Here is a 20,738-nt window from a genome sequence, read left to right as displayed (position 1 = left end):
TAAACTGATGCTGAATGGGACCAGGAAGGAATTTTCACTCCTGTACTCTGCAGAATTGGCTAGATATATGAAGTGGGGGTTTATTCACTTTTCTCTGAAGTATCAGATAGTGGACTAGTGTAGACAAAACACTGGATTTCATGGACCAGCAGTGTGATCCAGTACAGCAGGGGTAGGCAACCTATGGCACGCGTGCTGAAGGTGGCACACAAGCTGATTTTCAGTGGCACTCACACTGCCAGGGCCTTGGCCACCGGTCCGGGGGGCTCCACATTTTAATTCAATTTTAAATGAAGCTTCTTAAACATTTTAAAAACCTTATTTGCTTTACATACAACAATAGTTTAGTTATATATTATAGACTTATAGAAAGAGACCTTTGAAAAACATTAAAATGTATTACTGGCACACAAAACCTTAAATTAAATTAGGGTACGTCCATACTACCCGCCCGGATCGGACTTCTCGGAGTTCGATATATCGCGTCTCATCTAGACGTGATATATCGAACTCCAAACGCGCTCCCGTCGACTCCGGAACTCCACCACCGCAAATGGCGGTGGCGGAGTCGACGGGGGAGCCGCGGACGTCGATCCCGCGCCATGAGGACGGGTAAGTAGTTCGAACTATTCGCGTAGCTGAAGTTGCGTACCTTAGTTCAACCTCCCCCCCCACCCCGTGTAGACCAGGCCTTAGAGTGAATAAATGAAGACTCGGCACAGCGCTTCTGAAAGGTTGCCGACTCCTGCAGTACAGCAAGGAAGGTTGATGTGCATCAGTGTGGGAAATTCCTATTTGTGAAGCTATAGGATAAAATAACTTGCTCAGTTTTTGGTTTTGAGCCATTAACAGTAAAAACTGATAGGCTAATTCAGTATGGGAAATTGGTTTGCAACCCTTAACTTTTAAGCTGATTTTTGTTCTGACAAAACATGGGGGAAGCATGTCTAAGGGTACGTCTACACTACAGGATTATTCCGATTTTACATAAACCAGTTTTGTAAAACAGATTGTATAAAGTCGAGTGCACGTGGCCACACTAAGCACATTAAGTCGGCGGTGTGCGTCCATTGTTCAAGGCTAGCGTCGATTTCTGGAGCGTTGCACTGTGGGTAGCTATTTCATAGCTATCCCATTGTTCCCGCAGTCTCCCCCGCCCCTTGGAATTCTGGGTTGAGATCCCAGTGCCTGATGGGGCAAAAATCATTGTTGCGGGTGGTTCTAGGTAAATGTCGTCACTCATTCCTTCCTCCGGGAAAGCAACGGCAGACAATCATTTCGCGCCCTTTTTCCCTGGATTGCCCTGGCAGACGCCATAGCATGGCAACTGTGGAGTCTGTTTTGCCTTTTGACACTGTCACCGTATGTGTACTGGATGCCGCTGACAGAGGCGATACTGCAGCGCTACACAGCAGCATTCATTTGCTTTTGCATGATTGCAGAGACGGTTATCAGCCGTTCTGTACCGTCTGCTGCCATTGTAAATTGGCAATGAGATGATGGTTACCAGTCCTTCTGTGCTGTACCATCTGCTGCTATCATGGGTGCCCCTGGCTGAGGTCGGCCGGGGGCGCAAAGACAAAAATGGGAATGACTCCCCGAGTCAATCCCTCCTTTATAATATCTAAAAATAGTCAGTCCTGCCTAGAATATGGGGCAAGTGTACTAGAGAACCAGTGTATCAGAGAACCAGAGAGCACAGCCGCTCCGTGTCAGATCCCGCAGAAATGATGAGCTGCATGCCATTCACGGGGGGTGCCCCTACAACAACCCTACCTGTTGCTTCCCTCCTCCCCCAGCCTTCCTGGGCTACCGTGGCAGTGTCCCCCCATTTGTGTGATGAAGTAATAAAGAATGCAGGAATAAGAAACAGTGACTTGTTAGTGAGATAAAATGAGGGTGAGGCAGCCTCCAGCTGCTATGATAGTCCAGACAGGACATTAAGTGGCGTGGAGGAGAGGAGCCCAGCATCCCGCTGCTATGATAGTCCAGGCAGTACAGAATCTTTTCTTTAGACATGAAGGGCAGGGGCTGATGGAGCTCAGCCCCCAGTTGCTATGATGAAGACGGTTACCAGCCGTTCTGTACCATCTACTGGGAATGACCGGGAGTCATTCCTATTTTTACCCAGGCGCCCCCGGCCGACCTCACCTGAGGCCAGCCAGGAGCACTCACAGGCTGATGATGACAATGGATAGCAGTCGTATTGTACCATCTGCCACCGGGGAGGGGGGGAAAGGATGCTGCTGTTCACTGCCGCAGCATCGCGTCTTCCAGCAGCATTCAGTAGACATAGGGTGACATTGAAAAAAGTCAAGAAACAATTTTTTTCCCTTTTCTTTCCGGGGGTGGGTGGGGGTGGGGGGGTAAATTGACGAGCTATACCCTGAACCACCCCGGACAATGTGTTTGACTCTACAGGCATTGGGAGCTCAGCCAAGAATGCAAATCCTTTTCGGAGACTGTGGGGACTGTGGGATAGCTGGAGTCTTCAGTCCCCACTCCCTCCCTCCATGAGCGTCCATTTGATTCTTTGGCTTTCCATTATGCTTCTCACGCAGCACTGTGCTGAGTCCCTGCTGTGGCCTCTGTCTGGAGATTTTTTTCAAATGCTTTGGCATTTCGTCTTCTGTAACGGAGCTCTGATAGAACAGATTTGTCTCCCCATACAGCGATCAGATCCAGTATCTCCCGTACAGTCCATGCTGGAGCTCTTTTTGCATTTGGGACTGCATAGCCATCCGTGCTGATCAGAGCTCCACGCTGGACAAACAGGAAATGAAATTCAAAAGTTCGCGGGGCTTTTCCTGTCTACCTGGCCAGTGCATCCGAGTTCAGATTGCTGTCCAGAGCGGTCACAATGGTGCACTGTAGGATACCACCCGGAGGCCAATATCGTCGATTTGCGGCCATACTAACCCTAATCTGATATGGTAATACCGATTTCAGCGCTACTCCTCTCGTCGGGGAGGAGTACAGAAACCGGTTTAAAGAGTCCTTTATATCGATATAAAGGGCCTCGTTGTGTGGACGGGTGCAGCGTTAAATCGGTTTAACGCTGCTAAAATCGGTTTAAACGCGTAGTGTAGACCAGACCTTAGAATCCAGACAGTTTTTCCTTCGTGGGAGGTAGTCTAAATTCTTAGCAGGAAGTGGTAGCATTCATTTCGTAGCCACATAGGTCAACAGTTTCAAACTTGGGTGCAAAAAGTTTAAACAATTGCATATTTAGACAACTGTGTAAAAGTTGACCTGATTTTCATAGCTGATGAGCACTTCACAACTCAGCTGTATATTTATTGATTTTTTCCTTTTTGCTGCTCCTCATTCTTCCAAGTCAACAGAACAGGCTGCTGCTCAGGACAGGTCACGATTAGTAGCTTTCTGGAGGTTGGCTGTGTTTGATTTTATGGCTGAACACAGTGCAACAGGAGAACAGAGACTTTGGGCCAGCAAGCTACTAATAGAACTTGTACACCTGTGCTGCTCCACAGTCTGTTTCATTGAGGACAAGGTGCAGGAGTCAGAGTGCTGTTGATGACTTTTAAGGGAATCACTCACTGCTTTATGTGCATGTCTGGATTACAGGTTTGACTGGATTTGGGCTATCACGTTTTCACCACTCTCCTATTTCTCTCCTCTGCTACACACTACCATGAAATAGTCTGACATGCTGTCATGCCCGAAACTTGGATAACCAGCACAGTGGGCTCATAATTTAACTTACCTTGAAGATAGTGGGAGATCTTTTTTCAGCTGTAACTTCCATTGGAGCCACATCTTCATTCTTAATCACACTGGTCGGCATAAGTGGAGTTATCAAGGCACTAGGGAGAATATTTACTTTATCCAGGTTACAGCCAGTGGCTGCTACTGCTGCAAAACACAAAGAGTTGATAACAAGTTATCCTGCATTATAGCCTCTAAAAATCATGGCTCAATGTACTGACTCCTTAGTGGCAGACTACTAGGGAGATGGTGGCTCTTTTCCAGTGCAGTTTTGCTGGGATGCCATAAGCTTTCCTCCTCACAAGAGATGGCATGCTAAAAGGAGAGAGATCACTATAAAAATCAGAAACCTTGAAACAATCTTGGAACACACATTAAACCCCGTAAATCAAACAATTGTAGTGTCAGATAAACAGGATTTTAAACAAACAGCAATGCTATACTTTTGCATTTCACTCAAGAGTACATTTCTAGAGCAGCATACCCATACTTAAATTGTATAAATTACAAACTTCTAGGGTCAAGAAATGATTTCCAGATTGAAATAACTTAATTGTATTGCATTTGAGATCGCAATATGAAACAATCCGGTTTCAGGATATGTTTGCACAATGGCAAGTTCACAAAGCAGTTTGGTTAAGTCTTCATTGGGGTGAAACACTGTAAAACAAAAATCTTGGCCCGATCTATATGTCAACTTTATGATGCAGTATGTAAGAAAGATCTAACTTTGTCCTCTAAATGTTTCTAAACTTGGAGGGCAGGCTTCTTGAGGATTTTTTTTTCCAATCCTAAATCCTTTCTAATCTAATTGCAAATTGTGCCTAACATCAACTGATATTTTGGATGTGAATAAAAGGGAATTATTTAATTTCAAAAGTTTGCTGAAACTGCAAGTCTCAGACCAAGAAGTAAAACATGAAGCCTGAATTCAATGAAGTGCTAATCTTTTTATCAAAGGGCTGTTATCTTTTGCATTTCTTATCATCCCAGACCCAAAATCAAGGCTATGAAACAATTTTCCTGTTTTTAATGTACACACAGCATAACAGGATACTGACTATGAACAGCCTTCTGCAAAGTGCCCTGGACAATGCTTTCATGTCCTACTCCATGTTCCTAGTACACTTACTCTGCAAGAGATCAGAGGTTCTCTCCCAAAAGAACATTTTGTATCTTGAATAATAAATCCTCAGCCATTAGTTGAACATAGTGTATAAATAGCCAAATAGGCTCTCCTCCTCTTTCCATCTGCTCAGTTTTGGAATGTCTCCGGAAACTTAAACCACAGAATTTGCATATTGGCCAGTTAGCTGGGAATTTGGTTTGAGACAAGAGTTTCAAAACATTATTTCCATTCTAGAATAGCTTCGTGTTTTGGCCAATTTGATATATAGATAGCATTTAATAGCATTTAAAGGTAACTATTTGTTATCAGGATTTCTTTATGCTCTAAAGGTAGGATTTAGAAACTGTTATCTTTCAACTTTAGTCTCATTGTGCTTCTCAGGAACAATGAAACGTTCTTAATGCATTTTTGAAGAAGTGGCAGATAAACAACCGTGTTAGTACAAAGATATTTCTAAATCCCAATGATATATGGGTTAGACACAAACAGTGGTGTGTTCATTCACAATCAAAGGTATATTTCTTAAACTTTTCAACAAAATTTGGCTGGGAGAATGAAACCCAACAGAAGAAATTGTTGGGGTGGAAATCCATCAACCTCATGAAGAAACTTGCACAAATACAGACGGATATCATCTTCCTTTCCAAATGTAAACGGATGGACATCATACCTAATGGACTAAAGGTAAAAAATCCACTGCTATCTACATACTACACAGACCACAGTGAGAGATTATGCCATACTCTATCAAAGAAACTGAGGAACCACCTGATCAGCATCCTATACAGCAAACAGGAAAACATCAAAAAAGAGCTCTCCAACCTAGAGACTCTCATCAATAACCAAACTTCCATACAAACGGACTTCACTAAAATAAGACAGGAGATCTACATTACTCACTTCACCTCTCTACAAAGAAAAAAGGACTGTAAGCTGTCTAAACTCCTACCTGCCACATGGGGCCACAACCGTGGTACCCCTAACCCACCCAGCAATATCGTCAATCTATCCAACCACACACTCAGCCCAGAAGAACAGTCTGTCCTATCTCGGGGACTCTCTTTCTGCCCTGCCACCCCCACCAACATGATACAGTTCTGCGGCGATCTGGAAGCCTACTTTCGCCATCTCCGACCCAAAGAATACTTCCAGGACAACACTGAACAGCGCACTGATACACAGTTACCCTCCCACCAACAGCACAAGAAGAAGAACTCCACATGGACTCCTCCTGAGGGTCGAAATGACAGTCTGGACCTATACATTGAGTGCTTCCGCCGACGTGCACAGGCAGAAATTGTGGAAAAACAACATTGCTTGCCTCACAACCTAAGTCGTGCAGAACGCAATGCCATCCACAGCCTCAGAAACCATCCTGACATTATAATCAAAGAGGCTGATAAAGGAGGTGCTGTTGTCATCATGAACAGGTCTGACTACCAAAAGGAGGCCGCCAGACAACTCTTCAATACCAAATTTTACAGGCTACTTCCCTCAGATCCCACTGAGGAATACACTAAGAAACTGCACCATCTACTCAGGACACTCCCTACACTAACACCGGAACAAATCAACATACCCTTAGAGCCCCGACCAGGGTTATTCTATCTACTACCCAAGATCCACAAACCCGGAAATCCTGGATGCCCCATCATCTCGGGCATTGGAACTCTCACTGAAGGACTGTCTGGATATGTAGACTCTCTACTCAGACCCTATGTTACCAGCACTCCCAGCTATCTCCGTGACACCACTGATTTCCTGAGGAAACTACAATGCATTGGTGACCTTCCAGAAAACACCATCCTAGCCACCATGGAGGTAGAGGCTCTCTACACAAACATCCCACACACTGATGGAATACAGGCTGTCAGGAACAGTATCCCTGATGATGCCACAGCACAACTGGTTGCTGAGCTCTGTGCCTTTATCCTCACACACAACTATTTCAAATTTAATGACAATATATATCTCCAGATCAGTGGCACCGCTATGGGCACCCGCATGGCCCCACAATATGCCAATATTTTTATGGCCGACCTGGAACAACGCTTCCTCAGCTCCCGTCCACTCACGCCCCTTCTCTATCTACGCTACATTGATGACATCTTCATCATCTGGACCCATGGGAAGGAGACTCTGGAAAAATTCCACCACGATTTCAACAGCTTCCACCCCTCCATCAACCTCAGCCTGGACCAATCTACATGGGAGGTCCACTTCCTAGACACCACGGTGCAAGTAAGTGATGGTCACATTAACACCACCCTATACCGAAAACCTACCGACCGCTATGCCTACCTTCATGCCTCCAGCTTCCATCCCGGACACACCACAAGATCCATTGTCTACAGCCAAGCACTGAGGTACAACCGTATCTGCTCTAACCCCGCAGACAGAGACCAACACCTAGAAAATCTCCACCAAGCATTCTCAAGACTACAGTACCCACACGAGGAAATAAGGAAACAGATCAACAGAGCCAGACGTGTACCCAGAAGCCTCCTACTGCAAGACAAACCCAAGAAAGAAACCAACAGGACTCCACTGGCCATCACATACAGTCCCCAGCTAAAACCCCTCCAACGCATCATCAGGGATCTACAACCCATCCTGGACAATGATCCCACACTTTCACAGGCCTTGGGTGGCAGGCCAGTCCTCGCCCACAGACAACCTGCCAACTTGAAGCATATTCTCACCAGCAACTGCACACCGCACCATAGTAACTCTAGCTCAGGAACCAATCCATGCAACAAACCTCGATGCCAACTCTGCCCACATATCTACACCAGCAACACCATCACAGGACCTAACCAGATCAGCCACACCATCACCAGTTCATTCACCTGCACATCCACCAATGTAATATATGCCATCATATGCCAGCAATGCCCCTCTGCTATGTACATCGGCCAAACTGGACAGTCTCTAAGGAAAAGGATAAATGGACACAAATCAGACATTAGGAATGGCAATATACAAAAACCTGTAGGAGAACACTTCAACCTCCCTGGCCACACTATAGCAGATTTTAAGGTGGCCATCCTGCAGCAAAAAAACTTTAGGACCAGACTTCAAAGAGAAACTGCTGAGCTCCAGTTCATCTGCAAATTTGACACCATCAGCTCAGGATTAAACAAAGACTGTGAATGGCTTGCCAATTACAGAACCAGTTTCTCCTCCCTTGGTTTTCACACCTCAACTGCTAGAACAGGGCCTCATCCTCCCTGATTGATCTAACCTCGTTATCTCTAGCTTGCTTCTTGCTTGCTTATATATACCTGCCCCTGGAAATTTCCACTACTTGCATCCGAAGAAGTGGGTATTCACCCACGAAAGCTCATGCTGCAAAACGTCTGTTAGTCTATAAGGTGCCACAGGATTCTTTGCTGCTTTTAGAAGAAATTGGGAGCACTTTGAAAAATGTTTCTTTATGCTTAGCTCCAGTATTTCTTTAAATTTGTACTTTCTCAACCAATACTGCACTATTTAGGTAGTTATGTAGCACAGTCAGCACAGTATCTGGAGACTGATACCACCACCAATTTCAGAATAAATTTAGTATTATAGAGGCAATGTCAGATATAGAGCAGTTCTTTAGCCAGAGTCCCAAACCTTGTGGGTCCACACCCATGAACACCCTTTCCAAGTTTTAAAGGGTGCCCTGAGATTAAACTCTAGTTATATCTTGAAAGTTGGTTTTCTGCACAGCACTTACATGGGTCAGAACTCCAGCATTCTTTCACAACGTTAGAACTGTGGATTTGATGCGTTTTTTCTTTTTCAATAAATGGAAAGGTTAACTTTGGAATGGAAAGAATCCCATGAGTAACGTGAATAAATATCCGTGAGAAATAGTAAAGCCTTCAGTGATGAGCATGGCAAAACCCGGCAGCTAGTTATGTAACATTATGTGTAAAGCTCAGTGGATTTGTCCCTGACTGCGTCAGCCCACTCCATTTGGCAGGGATGCCACTTATAGAGAACAATAACTGCAAAGATTAGTAGCAAGTAAGAGGATTTAAATAGCCAGGACACATAACAAAGGGAAGAGAGAAGGGTATAAATAAAAACAGGAATGGAATCCTGGGCTCAGTGAATTGACATGTTCAAGACATTAATGGGTACTTGGATTTATGAGAAAGTTTTTCTCTCAGGTCCTTTGCACTGAGAGCTCAATAAAGATAGTTTGCATAAGTAGTGGGTTAAACATTCTTCCTCTGTTAAATCATTAACAACCTCTGTAGAAGAAAATATGATGATGTTACTTTTTGCAATATAAATACACATTGCATAGGATTGCTTTAAACAGATCATATAACTTCAGAGCCTTTGCCCCTTCCTGCCCTAAAACAAAGTTTACCCATCCCATCTACTAACCAAGCTTCTGCATATAGCCACAATGAATATGTCCGTACTAGGACTTTTTGCATTGTTTGTATCGCAATGGTGGAAGTGTTAGTTTAAACTAGGTGCAGGTGTTTTTTCCACTATGTCATCACCCTTCTCAATGACAGCACCCCACCTACACAAACAATTCAACAACCATTTATTCAAGTCATTTGTACCATTCCCTGTAACTGATGTGCAATGCATTCTGGGGTGATCCAGTCTGAATGTACCTAGATGCAAACAACAGCTCTGCAATACAGAGAATAATCCTGAGTTGGAAGTGGATTTTAGTGTCTATAAACCAATAACCCCAGAAAGGGGTTAATAGACTATGTTGGGGGTAGTGCCAAACTACAACTGCTTAAGCTGTCAATTAAATTCAGTAAGGACAGGATTACGGTCAAGACTAAGTACTCAAAGAAAAAAGTAGCTTCAATCCAGGGCTACTCAACCTACAGAAAATGCATCCCTTCCTCAGGCCTGGAAGAACCTGAATAGCTAGGGCCTGAGACAGCCAAACTGAGAGGAAATTTGATTGTTGATAGGCAAGACCTGGGCAAGTGAGTCAAGTGCTTTTGAAGAGCCACTGGAGAGGTGAACTTGGGGGGGTGGGGGGGGTGGATTTTTTTTGTTTATTTCTCATGCCTTAGACAGCTGTGTGCTATTTAGGGATGGCCCAGTTTATGAAACAGTTTTGCAACAGAAACCGATCCCAGTTCACATCAGACCCAATGGACTAACCCCACTCTGCTCCCCCCCCCCCCAAAGAGAGGGACCTTTTTACTTGTCATTTTCAGAAAGGACCTAGAACAAGTATTAAGCTTCTGGTTAACTGCTCATCCCATGTGGCATTCCATTTTTGGGGAGCTGGTCAGTGTTCCCTCTAATTTCTCCTACGCATATGTGGAATGAATTTTGTTATGTGCACCAATATGGAGATGATGTGTGACACATCACCTCCATATTGGTGCACATAACAAAATTCATGTGGCGGGGGTGGGGCCGAGGGGTTCGGAGTGTGGGACGGGGCTCAGGGCTGAAGCAGAGGGTTAGGGTGCGGGGGTGTTAGGTCTACGGCTGGGGGTGCGGGCTCTGGGGTGGGGCCAGGGAGGAGGGGTTACAGCGGGGAGAGAGGACAACTCCTAGCTCTCTCTCCCCACAGCAGCACCTGGGCTTTGGGGGGTGGGGAGGTGCCTCTCCCCACCGCAGCAGCTCTGGGGCTATGGGATAGGCGCCTCTCCCTTGGCTGCAGCTGGGGCTGGGGCACCTCTCCCCCTGGCCACTGCAGGTCCGGGGCTTGGTTGGGGCTAGGGAAGGGGCGCCTCTCCCCCCCAGTCGCGACAGGTCTGGGGTTGGGCTGGGTTGGGACGCTTCTCTCCCCAATTGCGGCAGGTCTGGGCCGGGGCTGAGCACCTCTCCCCCTGACTACAGCAGGTCCGGGACTGGGCTGGGGCTGGCGGGGAGAGGCGTCTCTCCCTGCCACAGCAGATCCAGGGCTGGGGGAGAGGCATCTCCTCCTGCCGCAGCCCTGAGCGCCTGCGCGGTGCTTAATAGGTTGCAGCGCAACTGCGCAGCTTAGAGGGGACTCAGCTATAGGTGATGAATTAGAATTTTTTTTTTTGGCTCTCCTCTCTCTCTCTTGTGGAGAAAGAAGAAAAAAACCATGGAATCATAGAAATGTAGGACTGGAAGGGACATCAGTGGATCATCTAGTCCAGTCCCCTGCACTGAGGCATGACTAAGTATTTTCTAGGTGTGTGTCTAACCTATTCTTAAAAACCTCTAATGACAGTGATTTCCCAACCTCCCTAGTTAGGAAATATTTCCTAATGTCTAACCTAAATCTCCCTTGCTGCAATTTAAGACCATTATTTCTTGTCCTGTCCTCAGTGGTTAAGGAGAACAATTTATCACCCTTCTCTTTGTAACAACCTTTTACATACTTGAAAACTATCATCATGTCCCCTCTCAGTCTTCTCTTCTCCAGACTAAACAAACCCAATTTTTTCAATCTTTCCTTGTAGGTCATGTTTTCTAGACCTTTAGTCATTTTTGTTGCTCTTCTCTGGACTTTCTCCAATCTGTCCACATCTTTACTGAAGTGTGTTGCCCAGAACTGGACGCAGTTCTCCAGTTAAAGCCTTATCAGTGCTGAGTAGAGCAAAAGAATTACTTCGTGTCTTGCTTACAACACTCCTGCTAATACATCCTAGAATAATGTTCCCCCCCCCTTTTTTTGGGGGCGGGGGGCAATAGCATTACATTGTTGACTCATATTTAGTTTGTGATCGACAGTAACCCCCGGATCCTTTTCTGCAGTCCTCCTTCCTCAGTAGGCATTTCCCATTTGTGCAACTGATTATTCCTTCCTAAGTAAAGTAGTCTGCATTTGTTATTGAATTTCATCCTAATTCAGACCATTCCTCCAATTTGTCAAGTTCATTTTGACTTCTACTCCCGTCCTTCAAAGCACTTGCAACCCTCCCATCTTGGTATTACTAGTGAACTTTATCTCTGGGTACATCTATACTACCCGCCAGATCAGTGGGTAGTGTTCAATATATCAGGGATCCACGAATCGACACCCATACTCCACCTCGGCAGGAGGAGTAAGTAGAGTCGACGGGGGAGCCATGGCAGTTGACTTGCCACCATGAGGACGTGAATAGCATAGCTGAAGTTGTGTATCTTAGTCTGAAAACACACACTCACACCCCCAGCTAGTGTGGCCCAGGCCTCAGTGTCATTATCCAAATCATTATGAAGATACCAAATAGCACCGGACCCATGACAGAGCCCTGCGGGACCCCACTCACTATGCCCTTCTAGCTTGAATGTGAACCACTGACAACTACTCTCAGAGTACGCTTTTCCAACCAGTTGTGCACTCATCTTATAATAGGTTCATCAAGGCTATATTTCTCTACATTGTTTATGAGAAGGTAGGACAGTAACAAAAGCCTCACTAAAGTTAAGATACGACATACTTCCCCCTCAACAACAAAGCATGTCACCCTGTCAAAGGAGGACATTAGGTTGGTTTGACATTTGTTCTTGACAAATACATGTTGACTGTTATTTACTACCTTATTTTCTTCTAGGTGCTTATAAAAAGATTGTTTGATTATCTGCTACATTATCTTTCCGTGTACTGAATTTAAGCTGCCTGGTCTATAATTTCCTGGGTTGTCCTTATTCCCTTTTTATAGATGGACACTATACTTGTCCCTTTTCCAGTCTGCTGGGATCTCTCCTGTCCTCCAGGAGTTCTCAAAAATAATCATGAATGGCTCAGAGCTCTCTTCAACCAGTTCCTTAAGTATTCTAGGATATATTTCGTCAGGCTATGTCAACTTGAAGACACCTAACTTATCTAAGGGCAGGTCTATACTAGAAGTGCTACATTGGCGCAACTGCAGCACGTCTAGAGAAGACACTATGTGGATGGGAGAGCACTCTCCCGTTGATATAATTACTCTACCTCCATGAGAGGCAGAAGCTATGTCAGCGGAAGAGTGTCTTCCGGCAACATAGCGCCGGTGTGGACAGTGTTTAGGTCTCTGTAACTCGCATTGCTCAAGGGAGTGGCTCTTTAAGCAGTAGTGTAGACTGCCCTAAATAATTCTTAATTTGTTCTGTTCCATTTTTAACCTGAGACCCTACCCCATTTACACTGATATTCACTATGTTAGTCATCCTATCATTGCTAACTATTTTGGCAAAAACAAACAAAAAAAAGCATTTAACACTTCAGCCATTGCTGTGTTTTCTGTTATTGTCTCTCTCTCCTCACTGAGTAATGGGCCCACCATGTCCTTGGTCTTCCTCTTGCTTCTCATATATTTGTGAAATATTTTCTTAGTACCCTTTAAGTTCCTAACTAGTTTAATCTAATTTTTGCCTTGACCTTTCTAATTTTGTTACTACATGCTTGTGTTGCTTTTTTGTATTCATCCTTCTTAATTTGACCTGGTTTCCACTTTTTGTATGACTGAGATTCAGTGTTGCTGATGATCTCCTGGTTAAGCCAGGGTGGTCTCTTGCCATAATTCTTATCTTTCTGACACAGTGGGATAGTTTGCTCTTGTGCCTTTAATAGTGTCTTTTTTAAAAAACTGCCAACTCCCCTGAACTCTTTTTTCCCCTTAGAATTGCTTCTCATGGGATCTTACCTACCAATGCTCTGAGTTTGCTAAAGTCTGCCTTCTTTATGTCCATTGTCTGTATTGTTTTCCTTCCTACTATTTCTTAGAATCATGAACTCTTGCCATTTCATGATCATTTTCAGCCAAGCTGCTTTCCACTTTCAAATTTTCAACCAGATCCTGTTGGTAATAAAGGTTCTTCAAAGTCTTTCCCTACATTTTCCCCGCAAGTTTAAACCCCATTACATATTGTTCTATTCTTGCTGATTGGTCAAAAGAGTGCATTTGGTTTCTGGGAACATCAGCTGCCAAGGCCCAAATGTACAACTATTAACTTTAAATATCAGCTTTGTAATTTTAACCTAGAGCTATGGGATTCCTATCAAACTTGTGATCACATTGTTTAATCTGCTCTCCTTTCAAACTGTCTTCATCAGAGCAGGTTACAGAAATTTCCATTAACCTTGGCACACTAGTTTTAACAAATGAATAGAAATGTCCCCCTTGGGGCCCCTCTTTTACTATGTTCCAATACATACAATTTAAATACACCTCCCACTTCAAAACCAGAGAATTTTGCACTTGTATCTCATGAGCCAAGTGATGCAAACGTCAGTATTAATCACACCACAGACACTGGAGGGAATGAGAGAAGAATATTAGAAATAGTAAGTATTCCCAACTTCCCCAGTGAAACCAGACAGGCAGCTACAGAACAGCCCCAACTGTGCTTACAATACGGTCACAATGTAACTTCAACCCCTCTTAAGGTAATATCCAAAGCTAGAACGTTAAGAGGGGGTTGATGCTAAACTTAGTTGTTCTTAGTCTTTTAAATTTTATCTTGCATAAATTAATTAATATTTTCTAAATTCCTTGTAATAATTCCCATGTTAAGTATGTAAGTGACAGAAACTTCATTTTCTCTCATCCTCATCCCTTGGAAGCATATTAAAGAAAGAGTGGAACATAGGGCAGTATACAGGAAGAGTCCAGATGGATTTTTTTAAAACTTCTGTATGGTTTTTGCTCTATACTAATCCATGTTTATTTATGTATATAAAAACACAGTAGTTGCAAGGTGAAGTCTTCAAAGTCAGAAAAGAAAAAGAAAAGTTATATGCATAAAATCTAATTATATGATCACAAACTATTTCTATGGGACCCCTAGCTCCTTCAGTGTACAATCTGGACAGGGATGATGGAGGAAGTTATAGCTCACTCATTAACAACACTGATAAGAATCAATTTAGTACCTTTTATAGCCTCTTCAAAAGAACAAGGCTGTGCTGGGCTGGAGATTTCTTTCTTCACATTAACATTCAGAGTACCAGCTGTTGAGACAAAAGACATTGCTGAATCTCAAGTATGTTGAAAGCATTCTCACAAGAAATGGCTACTTACCTTACAGTAACTGTGGGTCTTCAAGAGGTTTTACCCATATATATTCCACTTTTGGTGTGCATGTGCCCAGTGCACTTGAGTTAAGATTCTTTTGGCCATTAATGTCCATTGTGGGCCATACTGGCACCCTGAGTGTCTTACTGCCTCTAACGGAGGGCATAAAGGGCAGGCCACTCCAACCACCTCTCTATTCTTTCACCAATATAGAACCCATATCTTTTCCATCTCCTTGGTAGCACGGAAAGAGGGCAGGTTGTGGAATAGATATGGACAACACATCTCAAAGAGCCAAAGCTACTGTAAGTAAATAATTGTTTCTTCTTGGAGTGCTTGTCCATATATATATATATATATATTCCACTGTTGGAGACTTAATCAATGACCTAGATGATAGGAGGTGGGTGCCAGCAATCTACCTAAAAAAATTATTCCAAGAAAGCCCTACCAAAATAAGCATCAGATCTTGATGCTTCCACTGTGTAGTTATGCTTGGTAAACATATTCATTTAACACCACGTAGCTACCCTACATGTCCCTCTAATTTTTCTCTACCCCTATCCTGATTGTGCCTCACACTCTCTCAAAGACCAGGTGCCCTCTTTTAAAGGTCAGCTGGGGTTAGTGGACCAGTCACAGGTGCAATGGCCCTGCTCTCACTTAAAGGGTCAATGGCATCCTGTGACATACCCTCAGAAGGCTTCTCAAAAAAAAAATGTAGCAACTGTATGCTGTGAAAAATGTGAAATACACATGAACTGATGAGCAGAAATTTGAGATGCATACTAGGTTCTGTCCATCTCTGAAATATCACATCTGGCTGGGGAGGCAATTGCACCGGTGGTTGGATGGAGATATTCTTCTGGCCTGAGAACCAGAATTGCCTCAGCCATGCCTGAACTACCATGACTATTCTGGCTGAATCCTGCCTGAGCTTCATGAAAACTCTTGGGATCAATAGAACTGGAAGGTAAGCGTACATCAGTCCTGGGGATCAGGGGATCAGAAATGCATCAGACAGGGATGCCAGACTTGGTCCTCCTCTGGAGCAGAGCTTTTGACACTTTTGTTTTCTTTGGTGGCAAAGAGGTCTATGACTGGATGACCCCACTTGAGGAATGTCTTGGATTTTAGTGTCCTTCACTCACCATTCGTGGTCACTTGCAAATAGTCTGTTGAGATCTGCCAGCACATTCTTTAATCCTGGTAAGTATTTCTGTCAGACTCGTACAGAAATTCCATAGGATACAGATTCATTGAAGTGTTGTCTGTCAGGAATTGACTTATTCAACCTTTTAGAACTCAGAGGAAAATCGTGCATGCCCGATGAGTGGCCCTTAGCTACAAGATATTTATGTGAAGCCAGGCTTTCTGACGAGTCCACATGCCCCATGTCTGAATATTGTCTAAGTGGACTTCCCACCCCAATGTGAAGGCATCTGTCACCAATGTCTTTGATGGCAATTGTGGAGAGGACACTTGCAAACTCTGAGTCTTTCCACCAGCTTAATGACAAGAGGATTTCTGGGGGAACATGCACTGACATATCCACAACTGCTTGTCGGATAATCAGACTTCAACCACCCTTGTATGCAAAGGTGGTGAAGTCTGGCAAGCTGACCTATGTACGTGTAGGAGGTTTTGTGTCCCAAAAGTCAGAAAAATTCTTACACTGGTTTTGGGATTAATTTGTAGGTGGGCGGACAGATCTACCATAGCTTGGAATCCTTCTTGGGACAAATGGCCATTGCTGTTGTAGAGTCCAAAATCACCCCTATAATTTATTTTTTGAGTAGGAGGTAGTCTGACTTCTCTGATTACTTAATCTCAGGAAGGCAAGAAGTTGCAGAGTCAGTTACTTGTTGATATGGCTTCCTGCAAATGAGCCAGCCATGTAAACATGGATGAATCTGAACTCCTTGTTTCTTGACGTAAGCTAGATATTTCATGAATACTCTTGGAGCTATTAATAGGCCAAATAGTAGCACCCTGTACTGGTAGTGGGACTTAATCCATCATACCTGCAGGAAGTGCTTTAGGCAAATAAGCATCCTGAAGGTTGAGAGCTGCATACCAGTTGTGTAGATCTAGGGTTGGAATAAATAAAGCCAGAGCTACCATCCTGAACTTAAGCTTGCAAATGAAGGTGTTCAATTGTCTCAGATCTAGAATAGGGCACCAGCCAATTTCTTTTTGGGAATTAAAGTCACGAAAGCAAAATCCCTTCCGTGTGTTTTAGAGGAAATTTTTCAACTTCTCTAAGATTGAGAAGTGATTGTATCTCGTAATGTGACATGTTCTCGTGAGAGGGGGGCCCTGAAAAGGGATGGGGAAGATGTGTGAGGGTGAGGTTAGGAATGATCTGTAATTGGGTGGAATAGCCTTCCTACAGGATTTCCAGGATCCAATCATCCATAGTGATGATGTTCCAGATCTAAGTTCCCTCTAAGCTGCGTGGCCGCACAGCAGGCTATCAAGGGCTGCTCAGACAAAGAAAGGCGCCTCTCCCCCAGCCCCAGAGCTGCCGCGGCCAGGGAGAGGTGCATCTCCCCCGACCCCAGGTTGCTGTGGTGAGAGAGGGCTGGGGGGAGTCCTCTCTCCCTGCCGCAGCCCCAGGGTAGCCTGCACCCCAAACCCCTAATCTCTGGCCCCAGCCCAGAGCCCTTACCCCCCTACACCCCAATTCTCTGGTCCTGAGCCCCCTCCCACATCCCAAACCCCTCATCCCCAGCCCTACCTCAGAGCCCGCACCCCCAGCCAGAGCCCTCACCCCCCATACTCCAATCCTCTGCCTCAGCCCTGAGTCCCCTCCCACACTCCGAATCCCTCGGCCCCACCCCCGCCACACATCACCTCCATATTGGTACAGATAACAAAATTAATTCCGCACATGGATGTAAAATATTAGAGGGTATATTGCTCCAGACCCCAAGAAAATGAAATATATGATCCCTAAAATGGAAGGAACAAACAGGAAGAACCAACAGAATTTGGACATCACTCCTGACCAGGGGTCAAATCTACTGCTTTAATGATGATGAATGCTGAAGCATAGACATGGTATGCATGGAAATGACTTCCTCCTGTGGAATTTTTCATGCTTTCTGGGTGATTCCGGTTGCCTAAATTGGGTATAGAATGATTGCCTTTGCTGTTGTTGAGGCTTATAGTGCTTCCACTTTGATGCAGCAGTATAGACTCCTAAAGAACTCAGCATGGCAGGAAAGTCCTTCAGAGAATGCGAAGTTTTGTCTGTTTTCATACTGACAAGTTCAGATTCCTCAAATGGAAGATCCTCAGTTTTAACTCTTTAGGGATCACTGATGACTGGAGACAAGCACATCTCCTAGTGGCAACTGAGGTAGCCATGGATCTAAAAGCCATATCCACAGTACCAAGAGCTGCCTGGAGGAAAGTACATGCCAAAAGCTGATCTTCGGCTATCAAGGACTTAAACTACTCTGATCTTGGGGAAGCTTGTCTGCAAATTTGAGTATGGAATCCCAATTCAAATAACCACACTTCATCAACAGGGCCTGGTAATTGGTGATTCTCAGCTGGGGACTGTTATGTAGGATACATTTTCCAGGGAAATGTATCTAATTTCTTGGGTTCCTTGTCTCTTGGTGTTGTTTTCTGTTGATTTGCCTGGACCTCTCATTCACTGCTGTAATATGACACCGGTGTGAAATATGTATACAATTGCTCAAAGTCCTGTGAAGACACTTAAGCAACAATCTGTTCTTTTTGATGTTGGTGCTGAATAAGCAGGTTTCTGCCAGAGCAATTTAGGTGGCTATAAAAGCCCTTGTTGATGGGCACTGCAAGATGTCAGGATTGTGCATGAATTTTCCTGGACCACCTCAGCTGGACTCTCCAATGTGTCAGGCATTCTGCGCAGCAAGTCCTGGAATGCCTTGAAAGTCATCTGGGGTTGAGGTAGATGATGAAGATACCACAGCCGGATGATGATGATGATGATAAGAGGGGAGCCAGGATAAGGTGGTCCTCTACTTGTAACTCTTCATCAGAGCCTTGAGCAGACTGTTCAGCTGGCAGTGGAACAGAACAGGTTGGTTGTAACCCCTGCCCCCATGAGAGATGGTGGTAAAGGGGATCTAGCCCTGGATTGGGATGGATGCAGATAATGGTGTTCTACAGTGATGCATCCCCCATGGAGCCCAATAGAACTAATGATACTGGTATGCACAAGGAGCACGTTCTTGGGGAGAAAAGGAGAGCTACCAGGGACTACTATCTCTCCCAGGGGCTCCTATGTCTAGGGCAATGGTTCTCGCCAAGGGGTACGTGTATCCCTGAGGTACGCAGAGGTCTTCCAGGGGATACATCAACTCATCTAGATATTTGCCTAGTTTTACAACAGGCTACATAAAAAGCACTAGTGAAGTCAGTACAATCTCAAATTTCATACAGTGACTTGTTCATACTGCTCTGTATACTATATACTGAATGTAAGTGTAATATTTATATTCCAGTTGATTTATTTTATAATTATATGGTAAAAATGAGAAAGCAAGGAAATTTTTTCAGTAATGGTGTGCTGTGACACTTGTATTTTTATGTCTGATTTTGTAAGCAAGTAGTGAGGTCAAACTTGGGGGTAAGAAAGACAAATAGACTCCTGAAAGGGGTACAGTAGTCTGGAAAAGTTGAGAGCCACTGGTATAGAGTAATGAAACTCCCTCTTAGATGCATACTGACCGGAATACCTAGACACCATGGCACATACTAGTGAAACCTCCCTTTTGCCACATTGCTGTAGTGCTCGTGGTGTAGACATACCTTAACACTAATTACCAACTAACTGCTATGTACCTATCTATTTACAACCATGTACAAACAATGGGTAATCTGCACAGTGAGTGAAGAAGCTCAGATATCACATGGCTTCCTGGCAGGGGAGAAGAAACTGGGGCAGTTGGAGTCACTATGCCCTTAGTTGGAAGAATGAGGACACATAGGGTGCAGATGCGGCCCCCAGCAAATACTGCTGGCCAAAAGAATACAAACTTTAGTGCACTATACAAGGGTATTGGTTTAAATTGCAGCAAAGGCAGTTTAGGTTGAACATTAGGAAAAATGTCCTGTCAGGGTGGTTAAGCACTGGAATGAATTACTAATGGAGATTATGGAATCTCCATCATTGGAGATTTTTAAAAGAGCAGGTTAGAGAAAACACCTGTCAGGAAGGGTCTAGACCGGGGTGGGCAAACTTTTTGGGCCAAGGGCCACATCTGGGTGGGGAAATTGTATGCAGGGCCGGGGCAGGGGGTTGGGCTGCAGGAGGGAGTGCGGGGTGTGGGAGGGGGTGCGGTGTGCAGGAAAGGGCTCAGGGTAGGGGGTGGGGGCAGAGGAGGGGTGTATGAGGGGGCTTAGGGAAGAGGGTTGGGGTGCAGAAGGGGTGTGGAGTGCAGGAGGGGGCTCAGGGCAGGGGGTTGGGGTGCAGGAGGGATGTGGGGTGTGGTAGGGGGCTGATGGCAGGGAGCTGGGGTGCAGGAGGGGTGTGAGGTGCAGGCAGGGGGCTTAGGGCAGGGAGTTGGGGTGCAGGCAAGGTTCGGGCTCTGGCCCGGCGCCGCTTACCTAAAGCAGCTCCGGAGTGGCAGCGGGATGCACCGGGGCCAGGGCAGGCTCCCTTGCCACACCTCCAGGTACCTCCTCCGAAGCTCCCATTGGCCGCGGTTCCCCGTTCCCAGCCAATGGGAGCTGCGGGGGGCGGTGACTGGAGGCAAGGGCAATGCACGGAGTCCTCTGCCCCCCCTGTCCGGGGGCCGAAGGGAAGTGGTGCCAGCCGCTTCTGAGAGCGGTGCGGGGCCCGCGGCACCATGGGGGGCACTCCTGCAGGCCAGATCCAAAGCCCTGAGGGGCCAGATCCAGCCCATAGTTTGCCCACCCTAGTCTAGACAATACTCAGTCCTGCC

At 45.1% G+C, this 20,738-nt stretch overlaps 1 protein-coding gene across 1 annotated transcript in view; it reads right to left on the bottom strand.

Moving 5' to 3' along the window:
• NFAT5 (nuclear factor of activated T cells 5) overlaps positions 1–20,738 on the bottom strand; it is a 134,421-nt gene that overhangs the window by 16,781 nt on the left and 96,902 nt on the right. Inside the window, exons 10-11 of the mRNA XM_044987477.1 lie at positions 14,655–14,732; positions 3,728–3,876 (exon numbers count right to left, since the gene is read on the bottom strand). Coding sequence (XP_044843412.1) covers positions 3,728–3,876; positions 14,655–14,732 — 227 coding nt within the window. The remainder of the gene's footprint in view (positions 1–3,727; positions 3,877–14,654; positions 14,733–20,738) is intronic.

The sequence above is a fragment of the Mauremys mutica genome, chromosome 14, assembly GCF_020497125.1.
Source record: "Mauremys mutica isolate MM-2020 ecotype Southern chromosome 14, ASM2049712v1, whole genome shotgun sequence".
Taxonomy (NCBI): domain Eukaryota; kingdom Metazoa; phylum Chordata; order Testudines; family Geoemydidae; genus Mauremys; species Mauremys mutica.
This window is presented reverse-complemented; position numbering and strand designations above follow the sequence as displayed.